At 47.1% G+C, this 20,425-nt stretch overlaps 1 protein-coding gene across 3 annotated transcripts in view; it reads left to right on the forward strand.

Annotated features, from left to right (window-relative positions):
- Positions 1 to 7,380: 7,380 nt before the first annotated feature.
- The window catches only part of slc44a2 (solute carrier family 44 member 2 (CTL2 blood group)), a 20,553-nt gene continuing 7,508 nt past the window's right edge, over positions 7,381 to 20,425 (forward strand). Inside the window, exons 1-12 of one of the 3 annotated variants that reach the window (XM_030350573.1) lie at positions 7,381 to 7,550; positions 12,560 to 12,608; positions 13,031 to 13,104; positions 13,607 to 13,691; positions 14,529 to 14,613; positions 15,254 to 15,376; positions 15,689 to 15,749; positions 16,753 to 16,876; positions 17,204 to 17,287; positions 18,311 to 18,423; positions 19,384 to 19,515; positions 19,743 to 19,842. In XM_030350573.1, the coding sequence (XP_030206433.1) occupies positions 7,514 to 7,550; positions 12,560 to 12,608; positions 13,031 to 13,104; positions 13,607 to 13,691; positions 14,529 to 14,613; positions 15,254 to 15,376; positions 15,689 to 15,749; positions 16,753 to 16,876; positions 17,204 to 17,287; positions 18,311 to 18,423; positions 19,384 to 19,515; positions 19,743 to 19,842 (1,067 nt within the window). In that variant the 5' untranslated portion in view covers positions 7,381 to 7,513. Of the gene's footprint in view, positions 7,551 to 10,686; positions 11,070 to 12,559; positions 12,609 to 13,030; positions 13,105 to 13,606; positions 13,692 to 14,528; positions 14,614 to 15,253; positions 15,377 to 15,688; positions 15,750 to 16,752; positions 16,877 to 17,203; positions 17,288 to 18,310; positions 18,424 to 19,383; positions 19,516 to 19,742; positions 19,843 to 20,425 lie in introns of those variants that run through there. The other 2 variants (XM_030350576.1, XM_030350574.1) reach the window with 2 other exon arrangements.

Below are 20,425 nucleotides of genomic sequence, written 5' to 3' on the forward strand. Positions count from 1 at the left end.
ATCCACTGACCCAGATGTTTAATCTGAAATCATTATCAGGGGTTGTTTTAGAAATCGCTAGTTCGAACCAACGGAGAATTAACAAAAACGTATTTCACATATAATCAGTTTCCTGTTGGTTAATCTCTGGCCCCAGGTCACCTGATGAGGTCCTTCAGAGCCGACTGACCCGCTGTCCCATCACTGGCTCCAAAGTAATATAAAATGAGGCTGTATTAAACGCTAAGCAGCGTGGGTAATCTCGCCCTAATCCCTCGCTCCCTCCCTCGACCCGGACCTGCCTGCTCTGTGAGCAGTGTGCTGGCTCACCCGCTGAGTTTCCCCCCTCACTGGGTCAGAAGACCCCACGGACGTTGTCCGGTTTGTGTCAAGTCAAATTAAATAGATTCAGAACGCCTCAGTACGGTTGTCAATCGCCAAACTCCAAACAAAACAGTAATATCACGCAACATGAGAACAATCGGGAGAATGGTTGAACCTCACTTTGCACAGATCGGACCTCTCCGAGCATCATAGTGGATGATAGCCCGTGCATCATAACCTCTGGACGGCTGATCATCCTCACCAGTCTCTCGGGGACAAAGGAGAAGAGAGAGGCCCAGGCGGAGATCCTGATCCAGGGAGCTGGCGTCTGTCGTGGATTAGATGGATGAGTGGTTCACCTGGGAACTCTCCAACACTGGGCGAACCGCGGCCTCACGTATATATAGTCCTCCCAATGCCATCCAAGCCGATAAACAAATGTCCAGCTCTAAGCGGTGTCCTTCACCTCGTCATTCTCTGAGATTAGAGTCCTTTCTCCAGATGCTCCCAAAGCAAAACTCCATGAAATACAAAAACCACTCACGCAAAGATGAAAGAGCAAAACACAGCAAGAACAAAACAACTAAAAGACACGACGTGCACTACAAATACTCGCCCTGTGGCTGATACGATTTGTGAATAGAATGAAGGAGGTTCAACGCACACGAAAGTACACGTTGGATATGGTTTATCCCCCCGTCTGAAGGAGGGACCCCCCCACTCTGAAGGAGGGATCCCCCACTCTGAAGGAGGGACCCCCCCACTCTGAAGGAGGGATCCCCCACTCTGAAGGAGGGATCCCACACTCTGCGTTCCTCCTCAAGACTTCTCCCTTGCTGATTAAGGGAGTTTCTTCTTGCCTCTATGGTCAGGGGAGGGGGGGGGGGGTCATAAATATACGGCCTGTTCAGCACTTTGAGACTGTACCCGTGATTAAGGGCTATACTAATACAACTGAACTGAATTGAATGAATACTGGTTCACCCCCCAACAGCCAGCCAGTCCCTCTGTAGACACACTGCCTCAGGCCTCGCTCTCCCTGCGGATGCGGTGGGCGTAGGGGGGGCTGGCGATGTGCACGGTGGAGGGGAAGAAGGAGGGCATGTATGGCAGCGCGCCCAGCAGGGGGCTGGTGGGGGGGCTCTCCTCCAGGTGCATCAGCATGGGGATGATGACGTCGTCCTGGTCCCACACGTGGAAGGCGTTGGGGTGGGAGTGGACCGGGATGTGGGGCAGGTTCTTCTGGGCGGCGCCGTCGCCCTCCGCGTCCTTCTTCTGCTCCTCCTCCACCGGGCCCAGCACGCAGTCTGGGGGGAGGGGCAGTGGTGAGGGAGGCCGGCCTCCGACGCACCTACTGTGTGTTGTACGTCCTGGCACTTGATGTACACACCTACTGTGTTGTACGTCCTGGCACTTGATGTACACACTGTGTGTTGTACGTCCTGGCACTTAATGTACACACTTACTGTGTGTTGTACGTCCTGGCACTTAATGTACACACTTACTGTGTGTTGTACGTCCTGGCACTTAATGTACACACTTACTGTGTGTTGTACGTCCTGGCACTTGATGTACACACTGTGTGTTGTACGTCCTGGCACTTAATGTACACACTGTGTGTTGTACGTCCTGGCACTTAATGTGCACACTTACTGTGTGTTGTATGTCCTGCCACTTTATGTACACACTTATTTTATGTTGTATGGCCTGGCACTACTTAATGTACACAAATGTACGTAATTCTATAGTGAACGTCCTTGCACTTATAAACAGTACTTGCGTAGCGGCTTATCCTAGCTATCTCTGGTGTACACGGGGAATGGGTTAACCTAGTGATTGTTAGTGCTTGGCACTTGGTTCCATGAACATCCCTACTGTACTGATATATATATATATTGTTGTTTCTCTTTCTTCTGACAAATGTACTTTATGTATTTAGCATTGGATAAAAGCGTCTGCTAAACACCCTCAATGTAAATCTAAATGCTAAACCACGGCCGATGCCAACACAACGCCATCCACACTGTCGTTATCCAACCCCCTACAGCCACTGGTTTAGACACTGGTTCCTTCGTACACACTGGATCTCTCTGCAGTCTGCACCCCACCACTACCTCCGTGACCGCGGCGCCCTTACCGGTGATGTCCAGCATCAGGTCCTTGATGAGGTGGCCCACGATGGCGTACGCCACGGCCACCACCACCACGGCGGCCATGGACAGGTAGATGACGGACTTGGGCAGCTGGATGATGTCGCGCGGGGGGGGCTTGTACTGCTTGTAGAGGGGCTCCACCGCGTTCAGCAGGGTGTTGAACGACGCCCCTTTGTGGTACGACGTGTTGTTGAGGCTCGCCATCATGCCAACGCACCGCGCTATATATACTCCAGGGACCGGCGCCTCACACCTGCTGGCCGACGTGTGATTGGTCGACGGGGAAGGGGGCTGCGCCTGGGGGTTTAGGAAGGTCGTCGTGGTCAAGTTCAAGTTCTTTTGTTTGTTGAATGCACGATATCACAGACGAAGCAGTAATAGTTTGTATCCAAGGCTCTCCTTAACAATGCAAAAAATATAACGTTGAAAAATAGCATAAGAAGATAAAAGAATCAAACGGTACAGTGCAATTAAGAACAAAATAGTTTAAATAAAACTAGAATATGTGTACAGTATACATATATATAAATATGTATGTACAGTTATATATATATATGTGTGTACAGTTATATATATATATATGTTGTGCTTTTGTCTAATCGCTCTTTCAGATGAATAAGAATATTGAGCTAATATACTATTTCTTTTTTATACTTATTACAGTGCTACCTTTTACCTTTACATACTTATTCAGATGTTAAATTAAAAAATGTATTAAATTAAAAATGGCACACATTTTAGTTCTGTAAATCGACGAAATAATGCTTGCACTTACACATTTAAGACCACGACAAAAGTTTACCAGCAAGCCCTAAAGATCACAGACACAACAATTCACCAACCGGACATTAGGGTCCCCAGGCGAAGTGCATCAGCGACCGGCCTGCTGAGAGAACATGACGCCAGTGTTTCAAATCCCTGCGGTCCTCTGATCCAGAGCGGTAGGCTCTCTGCTGTCCGCGGTGCTGAAGTAATCCACAGCCTGACCCACCGAGTGATCCACAGGGAGGCAGCGTGGGGGGGGGAGGAGCTTAACCGAGCCAAAGTGGGAGGAGTTGTAAAGTATCAAAATAGGGAGAGTGGGAGGGGTTGTAACGGAACCAAAAAGGAAAGTGGGAGGAGCTTCAACCAAAACATAAGCGCGGGAACATATTTAACTTCAACCAGCGTGAGTCTACTTCATTGACATTTTTGCTGATGTTAATGCAGAATTCAATTCAAATTAAATCAAATCATTGCTTTCGAATTATACGGAATATTTTCTTTTTTAAGGTAATATCATTTGCCCTTAATTTATTTGTTTAGTAGCAGGTTTGACGAATTAATGTAGTGGCTAGCCGCATGCTAAGCTACAATGCGTATGGAAACCGCTAGCTGTGTAAACCGGAAACAGTTGGCCTTCTCGAGGATTTGTACGTAAAGTTACTCGCATGTTTCTTCCAATCTCTGGGTTTTAACTTCAGTTAAATGCACTTATTAGGAGTTTCTTTCGATAAATGTTTTCGTCAAAATGAACTGTAATGTAAGCAAAGCTGTACATGTTTCTCTTCAACTAACTATTGGAGCCATAAACGTCTTACATATTACATATATATATATATACATAATAGCCTATATAATATTTCCCAGGCCCAGGACTTTTCTTAATTGAATAGATGGAGATCTTAGACGAGGGCCCCTCCACCTCCCATTCACGTCCTCCACCACCTCATCCCGGACATGACGACATGCAGGTAGTGTATCTCCACCCCCCACTAGCCTCCTCCACCCCTCACTCACCTCCTCCACATACGTCTATAGCTCTGCTATACCAATCATCCACCAATAGATGGCGCTATGGGTCTTGAGTTTGATAGCCGAGCCAGTGAAACCTTACAGGTGGTAGGCTAGTAAGACTGTGAGAGGCGTTGGTGTGTGTGTGTGTGTGTGTGTGTGTGTGTGTGTGTGTGTGTGTGTGTGTGTGTGTGTGTGTGTGTGTGTGTGTGTGTGTGTGTGTGTGTGTGTGTGTGTGTGTGTGTGTGTGTGTGTGTGCGTGCGTGCGTGCGTGCATGTGTTTGCGTGTTTGTGTGTGTGCTAGCAATTTAAACTTTGTTAAAGAGTATGATAATATTACTGAGTGATACAGTAATTATTATCCAGGGGGATTCTGACTTCTTCCTTGTGTCTTCTTCCTTGTGTCTTCTTCCTTGTGTCTTCTTCCTTGTGTCGTCTTCCTTGTGTCTTCTTCCTCATGTCTCCTTCCTTGTGTGTGGTACTGAACCTCTGATCAGGATGAAGGGCTCGGGTCAGAGCAGAACTCATCCCTGGAGCAGTCCTCACTCAGCAGCAGCACCAACCAGTTAGTGGATCACACATTGAGTTTCACTCCATGTGGAGCCCTAATGACATGCATTTAATATAATTTAATAAACTTTCATATTTGAAATATAGTTCAAAGATAGACGACATCAGCGCAAAGGTGCAGTACATGGTGGCCAGGATCAATGACCGCCGCGCCAACGACCAGAAGGTGATGGAGAGCTTCCAGGAAACGCTGGCGGAGAAGGTAACTATGAACGTCCTTACTGCACCGACAGCGATATATTGTTGTTTTTCCTCTCCTCCGATACCATCACATGACTAGCTCACTTACTAAACTACAGAACATCACAAACACCACTACGGTGTTATGCTGCGTTCATAAGGTGGAAAGTCTGAGTTGGAACTTGGAAAGTCGGAATGGGAAACGTGTATGGGAACATCTCTAGTATTAATCAGTGTCCCCTCAGGTGACGGAGTTCAGCCAGGAGATGAAGGAGCACATGTACGCGGTCTACGAGGACAACAGCTGTGACATGCAGACCAAGCTGGAGGAGCTGTCGGGGGTACTGGAGAGGTGCAGCCAGCTCAACGAGGACCTCCTTGGGGCCCGTCAGGCCCTCAAGGGCCTCAGCCAGGGCCTGGCCCTCAGCCTCACGCCAGAGCAGTGACACACCGTCCATGGATTAGCATATCTTAGAGCATACCTATTGTGTTGGTGGGTCGTTGTTGACGTATAAATATAATATCTTGGAGCATTTCTATTGTGTTTGTGGGGCGTTGTGGATATGTATAAATATATTTATCTTAGAACATATCTATTTTGTTTGTTGGTCGTTGTTGATATATAACTGTTTGTCTTCTGTTCTGATTCATATGTTTGGATGTACCATCTAGATCTTGAACCATTTGCTCATTGAACAGCTATGAATCCAGTTTTGTTAAGCGTTATTCTGCTTATTCTCATACATTTTCCAACTTTAAATAAATAAAGATTTTTTGAATGACGGAAATTATTTGAGGGATGCGTTTCAAATTTGTTTAAAACCTTACCCCCTTCAACCTCAATCCACTATTGTGATAATAATATTGAAAAAATGCACAGCACTTTTCAAATTACTACGCATCTAAGCTTTGAGATAGATGTCCTTTGTTAAGGTAGTTTGAATATAAAGTCAATCTAACCACATGTTTGACCTACTGGATGCTTGTTTGAGTACAGAAGCAATCTTACACCTCGACTTCACATGGGAAATTCAACACTGAAGCGCTGGCTCTTCCCATAGATGAGTGTGTTTCTATGAAAGAAAACCATTTTATTGTTGATGTATTATTCTTGTTTGGATGCAAAGCATTAATCAATTATTTTGACCATTAAAATAGTCACCCGGGGGTGGAAATGGCAGTGAAATCATAATCCGTTCTTTGGAGCCCTCTAGTGGTCAATCATCGGATTCTAACCGACGACTAAATTAAGTATAAATTTTAATGGAATTCCTCCGAGACTGACCAAATTGTAACTTCATAATTATCTCTGTCAGCATAATGGTTCACCGGTTCAGTATGAGCGAGTTTCTGGCAAGATTTCGTGAACCACAGGCAGGAGAGGGGATTGGTAGACGGTAAGGTCAAAGTACACATGCATAAGCGTCTTAGAGTACCATATTAAGCGCTATATAAATTTCATTTATTATTATTTTTTATTATTATAAGACAATGCAATGTGCCTGTTCCGTTTATTGCTGAGCTAATGGTGTCGTACGTGATCAGGTACAACTTTTTACGATTCATAAAAAGTGCATGCTACTAAAATAGAAAAATTCTAATAGAAAAACCTGCTTTGATACAGGTTCATGTTAATTGCATAGGATTATATCTATATATTTATTTATGACACCCCCTAACCCTATACCCCCAACAGGCAAGATAAAAGGCAGAGATCTTGGGAAGAAACACAGAATGGTCGACCCCTGATCCTGGGATGGTGAGATGGGTGCCATCATTTACATGCAAAGTAGTACTAAAAGCATATAATAATATTAATAATAGAACAAATGTTGTCCAGAGATATTGGTCTGGTATGCAGCTGAAGAAACATCTTAACATTATTATTTGCATTACTATTTATTGCAGGTATTAAAGGCCTACACTGGAAAAATTCCAAATATACAAAACAACGAAAGAGAAGATAATGATTGATTACTTTGTAATCATGCATACAATGATTATATTGATTATATTGAATAATGATTATTATACTCCGTCGTTACATCCTTACTGTAACGCTAAGGTAACGTTGTTCTAGCCATTTATGTATTATTATTTCTTTCCGTTGGAGCGGATAGATCTTTTTATTAAAAGATTGATTATTAGAAATGTATTAAAAGATTTATTATAGATCTTTTTATTAAAATATCTATAAAAGTGAAAGTGTTCACTTGGTTGCTCAAAAACAACTTAGAATGACGACAAGACATTTTTATTCGACTATTTATTAACAAGTAAAGTAGCGGGCGTTTCATTTTCGCCCAACCAGTATCGGTTCTAGCTGGCCAAACGACCCTTCAATCAGCCCCTAAACCCCATCCTGATTGGCTGTTGGATCCCTTGTGTGTGGATTGGAATGCACATCATCATTCCCGCCCCCGCTCCGCGCCGTGAGGACGCTGTTAGACGCTTTCTCCTGGCATTTCCATGGTAACGCCGGTCTAGTCCAGATCATCGGTCCAGTGGTGAAGAGGAAGTAACGCTCGGTGAGAATGGATTCCGACGAGAAGACCTCCGACACGAAATACGGTAAGAAGCACTCCTGCGTGTGAACCGTTCTCCCCGGTTCTCCTCAATTCCTCTCGGTGTTTTATATTTCTCCTCAGACATGAAAACAAGGAGAAGGACGGGTGTGCACCGCATGAGTGGTCAGGAGATCTGGTTGCATTCTTTTCCTTTAGACTCGGTTATTATCGGGTCTCCTCGGTTCTGAATATTTCTCATCAGTCATGAAAACAAGGAGGAGGAGGAGGTGGTGGAGGAGGAGGTGGTGGAGTAGGAAGAGGAGGAGGATGGGTGTGCCGTATGGGCGGTCGGGAGGGTTGCATCCTTTTCCTTTAGACCCGAGTGTTTTTTAAGTGATTCCGTTCTTAATTTCCGCTTTACAACCACATTGTTTGCCTGATCCGAGACCTAATGGGTTAAGAATCTTCCGTGGAGTAACATTGACGTTCTAGGATTTATGAATTATCACACATTATACGCATAACGTGCAATACACCAAACGGGATCGATAGAAGGAAGATCCATCCTACTGCATACTAAACAGCTTAAAGTCTGTACTAGTGTACCATATATAACATCTAAATAACGTCTGGGTCTAAGCAGTGTCTCCTATGACGCACTCTCATCTGATGGGTTCCGACTAAGCCCGTGTGTTGACATGAACTGTTGAGTCATGAAGTTCTTAATAACCATGCTTTTTCAACCCTGAGTAACACACACACACAGACACACACACACACACACACACACACACACACACACACACACACACACACACAGACACAGACACAGACACAGACACACACACACACACACACAGGAAGACGCTAACCAAACAAAAGCCGGCTTGATTCCTCTGCTTTGCTTTTTCTAACCCTCCACGCCCATGATGGGTCTGTTGTGGTGGAACACCCCCCGCCCAGCAGGGGGGGGTTGGTCGGGGGGGGGGGGGGGGGGGGGGGCGTGGTATACGACGTGAAAGGCACCATAGATGTTTTCCTGCTAGCGCTGATACTCTCTCCCCCTCCCCACGCAGCCTCAAAGGTCGTTAACCCCTGACCCCCCCTTTAAACTATTTATACAAGAGGTCCGGACTCAGACATTCCCGCCCTCCTCTTTAGATTGGCCCACCACCAAACCACCGAGCCTCCCACTAAGACACGGGCAGAAGCCGATCACGAAACCGGTGTTAAGAGACCGAGGTGTTCTGATTTAATGTTTGATCAGGGAGGCATGTTTCTCAGGAGGTAGAGTGAATGTGTACATGAATGGGTGGATGTTAGGCAAGGTTGTAAAGCGCTTTGAGGGGTTGCTGGCTAGGAAAGCGCGGTATAAATGCAGTCCATTTACCATTTATCAGTTCTCAACAGGCCGTAGCCGTCCACGTGGGTTGTGGACGCATGCAGGAGCTTGTGTGTGTTTCAGTCGGCCTGAGGCGCAGCCCGCCCGGAGCTATGAGACTCAGGGAGCAGAATCCAGCTGGTCTTAACATGTCCTGTTACCACACAATCACACACAGACTCATGCACACATGCACGCACACGCACACAGACATACACACACACACACACACACACACACACACACACACACACACACACACACACACACACACACACCGAGTCATACTTCCATAGTCAAACATGACCATGAAGGCTTCCCCTTGATCGCCTGCCGGATGGGGGGATTGCGGCTTGGTTGAATCATGTGTGTGATTCATCAATACCTTACCAAGCAGCAGTGGCAGCCTGACTCGAGCTGCCCTGGAAAATGTCCTAAATGATGGATCTTGATGTGATCCCAGGGAAGGATCTAACCGGATTGTGACAGCATGACTCTGCTGTAAAAGTCTGAAAAGTTCATTCCTTTGTAAGGGAATGAAAACAAAAAGCATCCTCTTGACAGCGCACTCACATGCATGAAACGAGCCAATCACGCACAGACACACAAACATAGACACACACGCACACACACAAACACACGGACACAAACACACACGCCCACACCAACTCACTCTCACCCACAAGCTACTTGGGTGGGGGGGATAGTGAGCAGTGCGTGTGTGTGTGTGTGTGTTTGTGTGTGTGTGTCTGTGTGAATCCACACACACACACACACACACACACACACACACACACACACACACACACACACACACACACACACACACACACACACAGATAATGACCAGTAGAATCGGTTATCTATGATAAACAATATCAAATGACAATAGTAGCCATTAGCTCCCCACGCGCCATTCTTAATATGTACAACATTTGTAGCAATCAATGTTATCTAGTTTGTCTGTCTAGTTGATTTGAGTTCCATGTGTTTCTAATAAGACACACTGTAGTTCAGAATGGCAAGCTTCTAGAAAACAGCAGGGCCACACCCAGGAGAAGTCGTGTCCTTATGCTTTATAATCTGCAGTGCAAGCGGAATGTGCTTCGCAGAGTTTCCCCTTCAACATTGTCAATGTTAAGTGCAAAGCATAAGACTTACCAACCTTTTTGCTAAACAATATTTGCCCATTACGTTCCATAAAATTACCAAATATTTGAGCATTGATTTTTGTTTTCAGTAAAGCTCTTGACTGGCAATTTCCGTATGGAAGGAACTGGCCTATGAGTGAAACGATCCAAACCTCTCACTTTAACACAATGTCGAGGCAGCTCAAACGGTCCTTGAGGCCTTTAGTGTACGGGTGTTAGAATCTGTTTCAGGGGAACGCAGAGGCATGTCAATAGTTGGCATTGTCTGCCTTATCATGGCGGGCTTGCGGCCATGATTCACAAGGCAGAGAATGTGAGCAGGCCAGGGTTTAGCTGAGACGAAGGATAGCCTAACTCTAACACATCAAACCAGAGAGAATGTGGCCAGGCTTTGAGCTGAGACGAAGGATAGCCTAACTCTCACACATCCAACCAGAGAGATGTAGTTGCCAATCCTTAGTGGACCTGAAGAGATTGTCAAGGTACAATAGGTCATTGTTTTTTGAACGATTTTAGTTTATTTGTTTCACACAGATTTGCAACTAGCACCTGCTATTTTCTGTTCTCTATTTTCTATGTATTCTGTATTAAGCATTGGCAATGAGGAAGCTTTCCTGTATGGTTGAATAGTTGGCTGCTTCTGTAGCTTTGTTGATGTCAGTTTTCTTAGAGAGGCCAACTCTCTCTGGTGGAGTTTTCTATACTACACACACAGATTAAGCCTGTAAGGACTAGAATAACGTCAACCACTGTTTTCACACTACATAGAGAGGGGGAAGTAATTGTCCCCGGGCCAAAAGTAAGAGAAAGAGGAAAATATGTGATTAGAAGATAACAGAAAAGGAGATCCTCATCGAGGTTTTATTGCAGAAGAAGTAAGAAAGAGAATACAGGAAGTGAGAATTCTGGTGGTGGGTGGTAGCGAGATGAAGACTGAGGCTGTCAATACAGGAAGGGGACGTTAAACGTGCCACTGAGCTGAGAGAAGCCAAAACAAACGGTTAAGACCAAGACATCACGAGCGTCGGCATGAAGACGGACAGACAGAACGGTACTGTAATGTTTTCTCTCTTTCTTCCCGTCGTTCTGAACCAGTGTGTGAAGCGAGCTACACGTTTGATGTGTAATCCTGCGTGCGGACAGAAGTGCTGGTAGTCGTATCTCACACCCCAGTTTCCACTTACGAGGCGGTGCGTGTCTGCTGCTGCCACCTCGTCTTGGTGTGGGCGGGCTGAGCCATGTTACACCGACACCCAGCCGCCTGACGGGGCGGTGACTCACCTTACACTGTCTTACTGGCACCTCGAACGGGAAGGAAGGCACACACGAGCTGCCCTGTCTGCTACTAGCTGCTGAATCTCAGAATCATCCTACTACTCTTCAGCTTTGAGAAAATAATAACCACGTCCAGAATATGTAAAAAGTATAATAATGACTCAATCTATCCGGTCAGCCTGATGACCCCAGAAATCCTTGGTAACACATTTTGCATTTACATTTATGCTTTTAGCAGACGCTTTTATCCAAAGTGACTTACAATAAGTACATTTGTCAGAAGAAAGACAAACCACATTATTTTGCTGTCGGTGCAGTGAGGATGTTCATAGAAACAAGTGCCAAGCACTAACAACCACTAGGTTAACCCATTCCCCGTAGACAACAAAGATAGCTAGGATGAGACGCTGGATACCCAATGATAGGTACTATTTTTAAGTGCAAGGACATACAACATACAATAAGTGTGTACATACAAGTCCACTTAATGTAGGGGACTTGATTTTTTAATCCTCTATTCTTGCAGAATCCATATCCTCTGGGGTAATGAGATTTGTGGTGTGGCCGCCGGTGATGTCATCCCAATGCGGACGCCCAGACTTTAGTTGTGGGCTGATGTTGTTTCTCTGGCTCGTTTCCATGGCGGCCGGCAGCGATCGCAGGGGAGTCACCGGGGGCCATTTTGTGGGTTGCTATGCCAATCTGGTGATGAATCCTGGCCTTTTGCCATGTCAATATGTCTCTTTAAATGGCGCTCTCCTCTTTAGCATATGTGTTCCTATCCAGGTACAGTATGCGTTGAAAGTCCTCTATACATACTGTATATTTGTGTTTGTGTTTTCATTTTTATTTGCATGAGTTAGAATATCATAATCATATACCATATGGTAAATGGTAAATGGAGTCGATTTATATAGCGCCTTTCTAACCAGTGGCCACTCAAAGCGCTTTACATACATTCACCCATTCATGCACTCACTCACACACCGACGGCGGTGTCACCACACAAGGCGACAGACGGCTCGTCGGGAGCAGGTAGGTTGAGGTGTCTTGCTCATGGTCACCTCGACACTCCGAGGATCGAACTAGCAACCTCCCGGTTACCAGCAAACCCTATCGGTTTCCTGAGCCACATGCCGCCACATATCATTATCCTTGTCTTACATCTTTCAGAGTGTGCGATGGGAACAGGGAAAGTCAGAAATAGGTTTTGTGGACTCCTTTGACACCGTTGATTAATTTATGCGTATCTGATTTCGCCAACAGGAGAGGCCAGGAAGTTTGATGCAAACTTCAAGGGACCGATCCACAACAGGTGAGTGGCTTCATGTTTCAGGAGCTGAACAGAGGGAGTCTCTCCCCGTGGTGTGTCTGCCCTCCCTTCTCCCTCCCCCTCCTCCCCCCTCCCTCCCTCCTCCCTCCCTCCTCCCTCCCTCCCTCCCCCTCCTCCCCTCCTCCTCCCTCTCCCTCCCTCCTCCCCTCCTCCCTCCTCCCACTCGCCCCTCCCTCCCTCCTCCCCTTCCTCCCCCTCCTCCCTCCCTCCTCCCCCTCCTCCCACCCTCCTCACTCCTCCCTCTCCCTCCTCCCTCCTCCCCCTCCTCCCTCCCCCTCCCCCCCTCCTCCCTCCCTCCTCCCCCTCCTCCCTCCCTCCTCCTCCCTCCCCCTCCTCCCTCTCCCTCCTCCCTCCTCCTCCTCCCCCCTCAGATCTAACAGCCCTCTGTGTGTTTGGACCTCCAGGGGTTGCACCGATGTCCTCTGCTGTATCCTCTTCATCCTCTTCCTGTTCGGATACTTCGCCGTGGGGCTCCTGGGTAATGATGATGATGATGATGATGATGATGATGATGATGGGCATGATGATAATGATGATGACGATGAGGAATGTTTTGGAGGTCATGAGACTAGATTATGTCACTCAGGACTCTCAGTGCTGTCTGAATAAGACAAACAGACAGACAGAGACAGACAGACAGACAGACAGACAGACAGACAGACAGACAGAGACAGACAGACAGACAGACAGACAGACAGACAGACAGACAGACTGAGAGACAGACTGAGAGACAGACAGACAGACAGACAGACAGACAGACAGATAGAGACTGAGCGACAGACAGAGAGACAGACAGACAGACAGAGAGTGAGACAGACAGAGAGACAGACAGACAGACAGACAGACAGACAGACAGAGAGTGAGACAGACAGACAGACAGAGAGTGAGACAGAGAGACAGACAGACAGAGAGACAGACAGACAGACAGACAGTGTTTAACCAGCTGACTCCGGTGTGCTCTGTTCCGTCCCCCCCCCCAGCTTGGTCCCAGGGCGACCCCAGGAAGGTGATCTACCCCACGGACAGCAGGGGGCAGTTCTGTGGGCAGGCCGGGACTCCCATGGAGTGAGTACCCCCCCCCCCCCCCCCCCGACGGCCTCTGACCGGAGGGGGCTCAGCGTAGATCTGCAGCCCAGTGCGGCCGTACCATAACCCCGTCGCTACCGCGGGGGCGTCTTTGGGTTGTATCGCTACGGTGATGAAATGAGGATGTAGATTCATTATTGATACCTTTATCGTTTACATCCGTGATCCAGAGACAGACAGGTATTCTGATCAGAGCCAAAGACGTCCTCTCAGTGTTTGGTTTGCGAGCAGCATGTTAGCATGCGTTGATATCGTGTCAGATTCCACTTATTATAGTGACAATAATCTTTTCCACGTCTCCGTCTTGCTGCAGTATGTGTGAGACGTTCCGGGTGGTTTCATTTGAATCAGTGGGATCCAATATAGAGCTTAACCTTGATGGTGATGTCATGAGATAAGGGTGTGGTCTGGGGGAGGGATCGGAGCCCATTGGCTCCTCGATTCCCTGCGGTACGGTACCGGCTGGCCTCCCTGATGACCTCATCCATTAGCGCCGGGCCGCGCCCCGATCTGCTCAGTGACCAGACATGGAGTCGTCTGGGGAGCGCAGAGGAAACACTCCCCTGTCTCTCTCCTCTCACACCCCCGTCACTCCCCCGTCTCACTCACCTGTCTCTCCCTTTTCCCTCCCCTCTCTCCCCTCTCTCTCACTCCCCTGTCTCACCCCTGTCTCTCCCCTGTCGCTCCCCCGTCTCTCCTCTGTTCCTCCCCCGTCCCTCCCCCGTCCCTCCCCCGTCCCTCCCCCGTCCCTCCCCCGTCCCTCCCCCGTCTCTCCCCTGTCTCTCCCCCGTCCCTCCTTGTCCCTCCCCCCTACAGGAAGAAGCCTCTGCTGTTCTACTTCAACATCCTGAAGTGTGCCAGCCCCCTGGTGCTCCTGGAGCTCCAGTGTCCCACCACACAGGTCAGACCCCCCCCCCCCCTCGTACCCTGAGCCAGACCCTGCTCTCATAGAGCTGGGGGCCGGCCCCACAGGTCAGACCCCCCCCCCATCGTACCCTGAGCCAGACCCTGCCTGCTCTCACACTGCGGTGGTCCCGAGCCATCTGTTTGACGGCCTCCTTGCCGGTTGATGGTTCAGCTCTCGCTGTATCACACCGACGCGTAGGAGCTGATGCTAAGGATGGCCATTTGGAGGAGGAGGATGATGATGATGATGACAATAGACTCTGCATCGTCTCCCCCTATACCCCCCTATACCCCCCATACCCCTCTTAAGCACTTATTGCATGTTGTGCGTCCTTGCACTTAACAAACAGTACTTAGCATTGTGTAGCATCTTACCCTAGCTATCCCTGTTGTCTACGGGGAATGGGTTAACCTAGTGATGGTTAGTGCTTGGCACTCGGTTCTATGAACATCCTTACTGTACCCACAGCGATATATTGTTTCTCTTCATCTGACAAATGTACTAATTGTAAGTCGCTTTGGATAAATGACAATAACATACCTCAGACTATTAGCTCAACCACTACCGCTCCAATACGCTAAGGAACATCTCCTTCTTGTTAATAACGTCCTAACGTGTCCTTCACGGTTCACAGATATGCGTGGAAACGTGTCCCAAGGAGCACCTCACCCTGCTCACAGCCAAGCTGAGCTTGGACAGAAAGAAGCAAGACTATTACAGGAGTTACTGTAAGGAAGGAACCAACTTCACCAAGATGGTGAGGCAGCCCCCGCAGTACCCTCCCGTCTCCAGTAGGGCTGCGCAATCAATCCAAATTTGATCTTGATTCGATTTTTGGGTCAAACGATCTCCAAACTAATATAACATACGATTATTTCTTTCTTAAATATTTTTCTTCTAAGTTTATTTGTTTTATTCAGTTGTTGTCTGATATAAATTTCAGAACAGCTGGATGCATGTTTTTACATTCTTTTCGATTTGAATATTTTCTTTTTGAATTTTTTCGGAGAGAAATTCTGAATAAATGTTCACACTCAATAACACTGTAATCTCTGCCGTGTGTCCGCAGAGCGCTCCAGATATCCTCAGCCAGGGACTCTGTCCAGCCATGCTCATCCCCAGCCAAGCCTGTGAGTCACCGGCACTAGCCAATCACGTGCTGTTGTCGGGCACTTTACGCCCTGCTGGGAGACACACAGCATGGACCACGCTGTGGGGCCTTTTCCACACCGTTCTCTTGGATAAGCATTATTTAAATACAGCTTTTTATATATTATATTTTATATAGCTTTTATACAGCTTTTTATATATTATTTTATAGATATATATATATATATTAGTGCTGTCAAGCGATTAAAATATTTATTCGCGATTAATCGCATTAATGTCATAGTTAACTCACGATTAATCGCAAAAAAATTCTATGCTAAATATCCCTTGACTTCTTTGTCCCATTAATTTTTCCATTTTAATGCTCTTATCAACATGGAGAAGTGCATCGGCTTGCCTTGTGCAAATTTTTTTTTATTGATAACAACATTGTCATATACTGATCAAAACAGGGCGATACAAAAAAAAAGCCTATAGTGCAATTAAACGATGAACATACAAACATACTGCCTTGAACGTAGCAGTCAGGCTACTGCTTCTTTGTTTTGAGCCAAAAAAAAAAAACTACTAATAGTTTTTAAAAAAAATACAAAATTGCATTAATCACGTCCCCACGCGAAAAATTAACGCTGTTAAAATTGGTTTGCGTTAACGCCGTTAATAACGCGTTTAACTGACAGCATTAATATATATATATAGATATATCTCACACACACCCGGTCTAACTCGTACCCGGTCTCACACACATCCTGTCTCACACACATCCTGTCTCACACATAACCAGTCTCACACACAGCCCGTCTCACACACAACCAGTCTCACACACAGCCTGTCTCACACACAGCCTGTCTCACACACAGCCTGTCTCACACACAACCGGCCCCACACACAGCCTGTATCACACACACACACACCCTGTCTCACACGTCACACACCCAGTCTTACCCACACCCTGTCTCACACACACCCTGTCTCACACACACCCGGTCTCACCCCCTGCTGTGGCCTCTGCCCCCCCCCCAGTCACCCACCGCTGTCTCCCCGCCCTGGGCACCCTGAAGGGGGTGGTGGTGGTGGGGAACGAGACCTCCCTGGCGGACAACGCCGGGGACCAGGTCAACGCCACGCAGCTATTGGACGCCGCCAAGTGAGTGACAGCCCGCTCAGCCCCGCCCCTCTGAACCCATAGACCTCTGAAGAATAAGTCCCGCCTCCGAAGGTTCCGGTTCCCTCTGTCAAATTTCTTTGGGAAATAACACGGGTTCTATGAATGATCGTACATGACAAACTCTGTAGGTGGCAAAATAGTAAAAGCTGCGTCAAGTTTTGAACTACACACTTTTTCAAAAAAGTGTGAAGTTCAAAACGCGACGCAGCTTTGACTGAGGTTCGGAGGCGGGACTTATTCTTCAGAGGTCTATTGGTCCTGATGTGATCTCACTAAACCGTTTTTTTTGAACGACGTGCATCGCAGGAAGTCCAACCTGGTGGTGGAGGCGCGGCAGGTGGCCATGAGGATCTTTGAGGACTACACCGTGTCCTGGTACTGGATCCTGCTGTGAGTTACCGTGGTTACCGTCAGTATCAGGGTCTCACACCCCAACAGTGTTGCTATGTTAACCGACAAGCAGTCAATGGTATGAATAGTGAATTAACTGCTGATTAATTGTTGTGACTACACAGTGCTGAATGGGTTTTAAGACACACGCCTTAAAACCCTTTCAGCACCTCTAGTCGAAGTGTGTCAAAGTCACCAACATGTAACGGCTGGGTGAGCAGCAGGGGAAAAAGGACTCAAAGGACGCCCCCTGGAGGCCAAAGTCTGAGTAGAAAGAATGGTCTTCACTGGCTGATAGGTCGGTACACGGGACATCACTCTACAGTAGATCAGGCAAACAGTAACAACAAGAAGACCGAGCTGTAGTCGGGAATAAACGGGCAGGTATCAGAAAACCGGGAACCGTAAATATCAGTCGGAAAATGCTGGGACGATAGATACAGAGAACAAAGATGAACTGGCACAGAGAAAGGGAAACACGCTTTCTAAATACACTAGGAGGGGAATGTTCATGAGGGACAGGTGAAGACAATTTAAGTGAGTGGGAAAAAAAAGTTCCTCGTATCAGAGATACGAAAGATGTGACAAATCCTTCTTCTAGTGCAGAATAGGTTTAAGGCGTGTCTCTCTGTGTTTAAGGCGTGTCTCACTGTGTTTAAGGCGTGTCTTAGTGTTTCTTAAGGCGTGTCTCTCTGTGTTTAAGGCGTGTCTCTCTGTCTTTAAGGCGTGTCTCTCTGTGTTTAAGGCATGTCTCACTGTGTTTAAGGCGTGTCTCTCTGTGTTTAAGGCGTGTCTCTCTGTGTTTAAGGCGTGTCTCTCTGTGTTTAAGGCGTGTCTCACTGTGTTTAAGGCGTCTCTCACTGTGTCTCTCTGTGTTTAAGGCGTGTCTCGCTGTGTTTAAGGCGTGTCTCGCTGTGTTTAAGGCGTGTCTCTCTGTGTATAAGGCGTGTCTCACTGTGTTTAAGGCGTGTCTCTCTGTCTTTAAGGCGTGTCTCGCTGTGTTCCCCCTCCTCCTCCTCCTAGTGGCCTGGTGATAGCGATGGTGGTCAGCTTCGTCTTCATCGTGCTGCTGCGGTTCCTGGCCGGGGTGATGATCTGGGTCATGATAATCCTCGTCATCCTGGTCATCGGCTACGGTAAGGGTCCCCATGGCAACCTGTCGGAACATCTAACACCCGACGCCGCAAAATGAACTGGACCGATTTAAGACCTGAAAACCTTCAAGATTTTGCAGGTGAAAGGATTGAGGCTTTATGTTCAGAGTTCACCGAGACTCAACCCCCGACCCACACACCCCTCTTACGCACTTATTGTACGTTGTAAGTCCTGGCACTTAAAAATAGTACTAAGCATTGTGTAGCGTCTTATCCTAGCTATCTGTTGAATACGGGGAATGGGTTAACCTAGTGATAGTTAGTGCTTGGCACTTGGTTCCATGAACGACCTTACTGTACTGACAGCGACGGTCAGTATTTTATGTTTATATTATATTTAGTGCTGTCAAGCGATTTCAATATTTAATCGCGATTAATCACATTGATGTCATAGTTAACTCACGATTAATCTTGACTAATCACGATCCCTTGATTTCTTTGTCCCATTAATTGTTCTCATTTTAATGCTCTTATCAAAATGGAGAAGTGCATCGGCTTGCCTTGTGCAAATGGTTTTTTATTGATAACAACATTGGCATATACTGATCAAAACAGGACGATACAAAAAAAAAAGCCTATAGTGCAACTAAACGATGAACATACAAACAGACTGCCTTGAACATAGCAGTCAGGCTACTGCTTCTTTGTTTTGAGCCCAAAAAAAAAAATGTAAAAAAAAATTGACGCCGTTAAAATCAGTTTGCGTTAACCGTTAATAACACGTTTAACTGACAGCATTAATTATATTATATTATATTATATTATATTACTATACTTATTGTAAGTTGCTTTGGATGAAAGCGTCTGATAGATGCCCTGAATGTAAATGTAAATGTTTGTTAGAACTCATATTTCTGAATGTATCGCTGCCTTCCTGAACGGACGATCATGATGACCTGGTCATCCTAACGAGATCGCTCTCGCTGTGGTTTGTGCGCTCAGGGATCTTCCACTGCTACTGGGAGTTCGCCAGTCTAAAGGGAGTGGCCGGAGCCGACGTCACCATCAAGGACCTGGGCCTGCAGACAGACTTCTCCATCTACCTGCAGATCAGACAGACCTGGCTGGCCTTCAGTGAGCCCACGCTGAGCCCACGCCAACTCACCCTCTCACCCAACACCACCCTGATCAAACCTTACGTCACATCCACCCACCGCACGTCTATTGTTACACCACCCCAATCAAACCTTAAGTCTGTTTGTTAGCATACAACCTCGTGTTAGCATTAGCACCCTGTGTTAGCATTAGCACATTGAACGTCCCTGGCGTTGTCCTGATGCGACCCTCTGCCCCCCCCCCAGTGATCATCCTGGCCATCGTGGAGGTGGTCATCATCCTGCTCCTCATCTTCCTGAGGAAGAGGATCCTCATCGCCATCGCGCTGATCAAGGAGGCCAGCAGGTCGGTCCGCCTCACGCAGTCGCGCCGCCGCACATGGGCAGGAGCGTGGCACCTATCGTGTGTTTCACGTCCTGGCTCTTAGAAATAGGACTTAACAGCGCTGACCGTTAAGGCCCGCTCCTCACCGCAGCGACCCGGGTTCGATTCCTGCCGCTGGTCCTTTGCTAGATGTCCTCCCCTTTATCTCCCGTACCGTCCTGTCTGTGTCACCCTATCATAAGCAGGAAAAAAATAATATCTATAAATAGTACTTAGCATTGTCTAGCTTCTTATCCCAGCTGTCTCTGTTGTATAAAGGGAAACGGTTAGCCTAGCGATTGTTAGTGTTTGGCGCTTGGTTCTATGAACATCCTTTCTGTACCGACAGAGATATATTGTAGTTTCTCTTTCTTCTGACAAATGTACTTATTGTAAGATGCTTTGGATAAAAGCGTCTGTTGAATGCCCTCAATGTAAACGTGAATGTAGGAGTAGGTCTGTTGGAGCAGGTCCCATACTGCCTGGTTCTCGTACTGCCTGGTTGTGTCCCTCTCCCAGTCTGTTGGAGCAGGTCCCATACTGCCTGGTTGGGTTCCTCTCCCAG

This window comes from Gadus morhua, chromosome 3 (assembly GCF_902167405.1).
Source record: "Gadus morhua chromosome 3, gadMor3.0, whole genome shotgun sequence".
Taxonomy (NCBI): Eukaryota; Metazoa; Chordata; class Actinopteri; order Gadiformes; family Gadidae; genus Gadus; species Gadus morhua.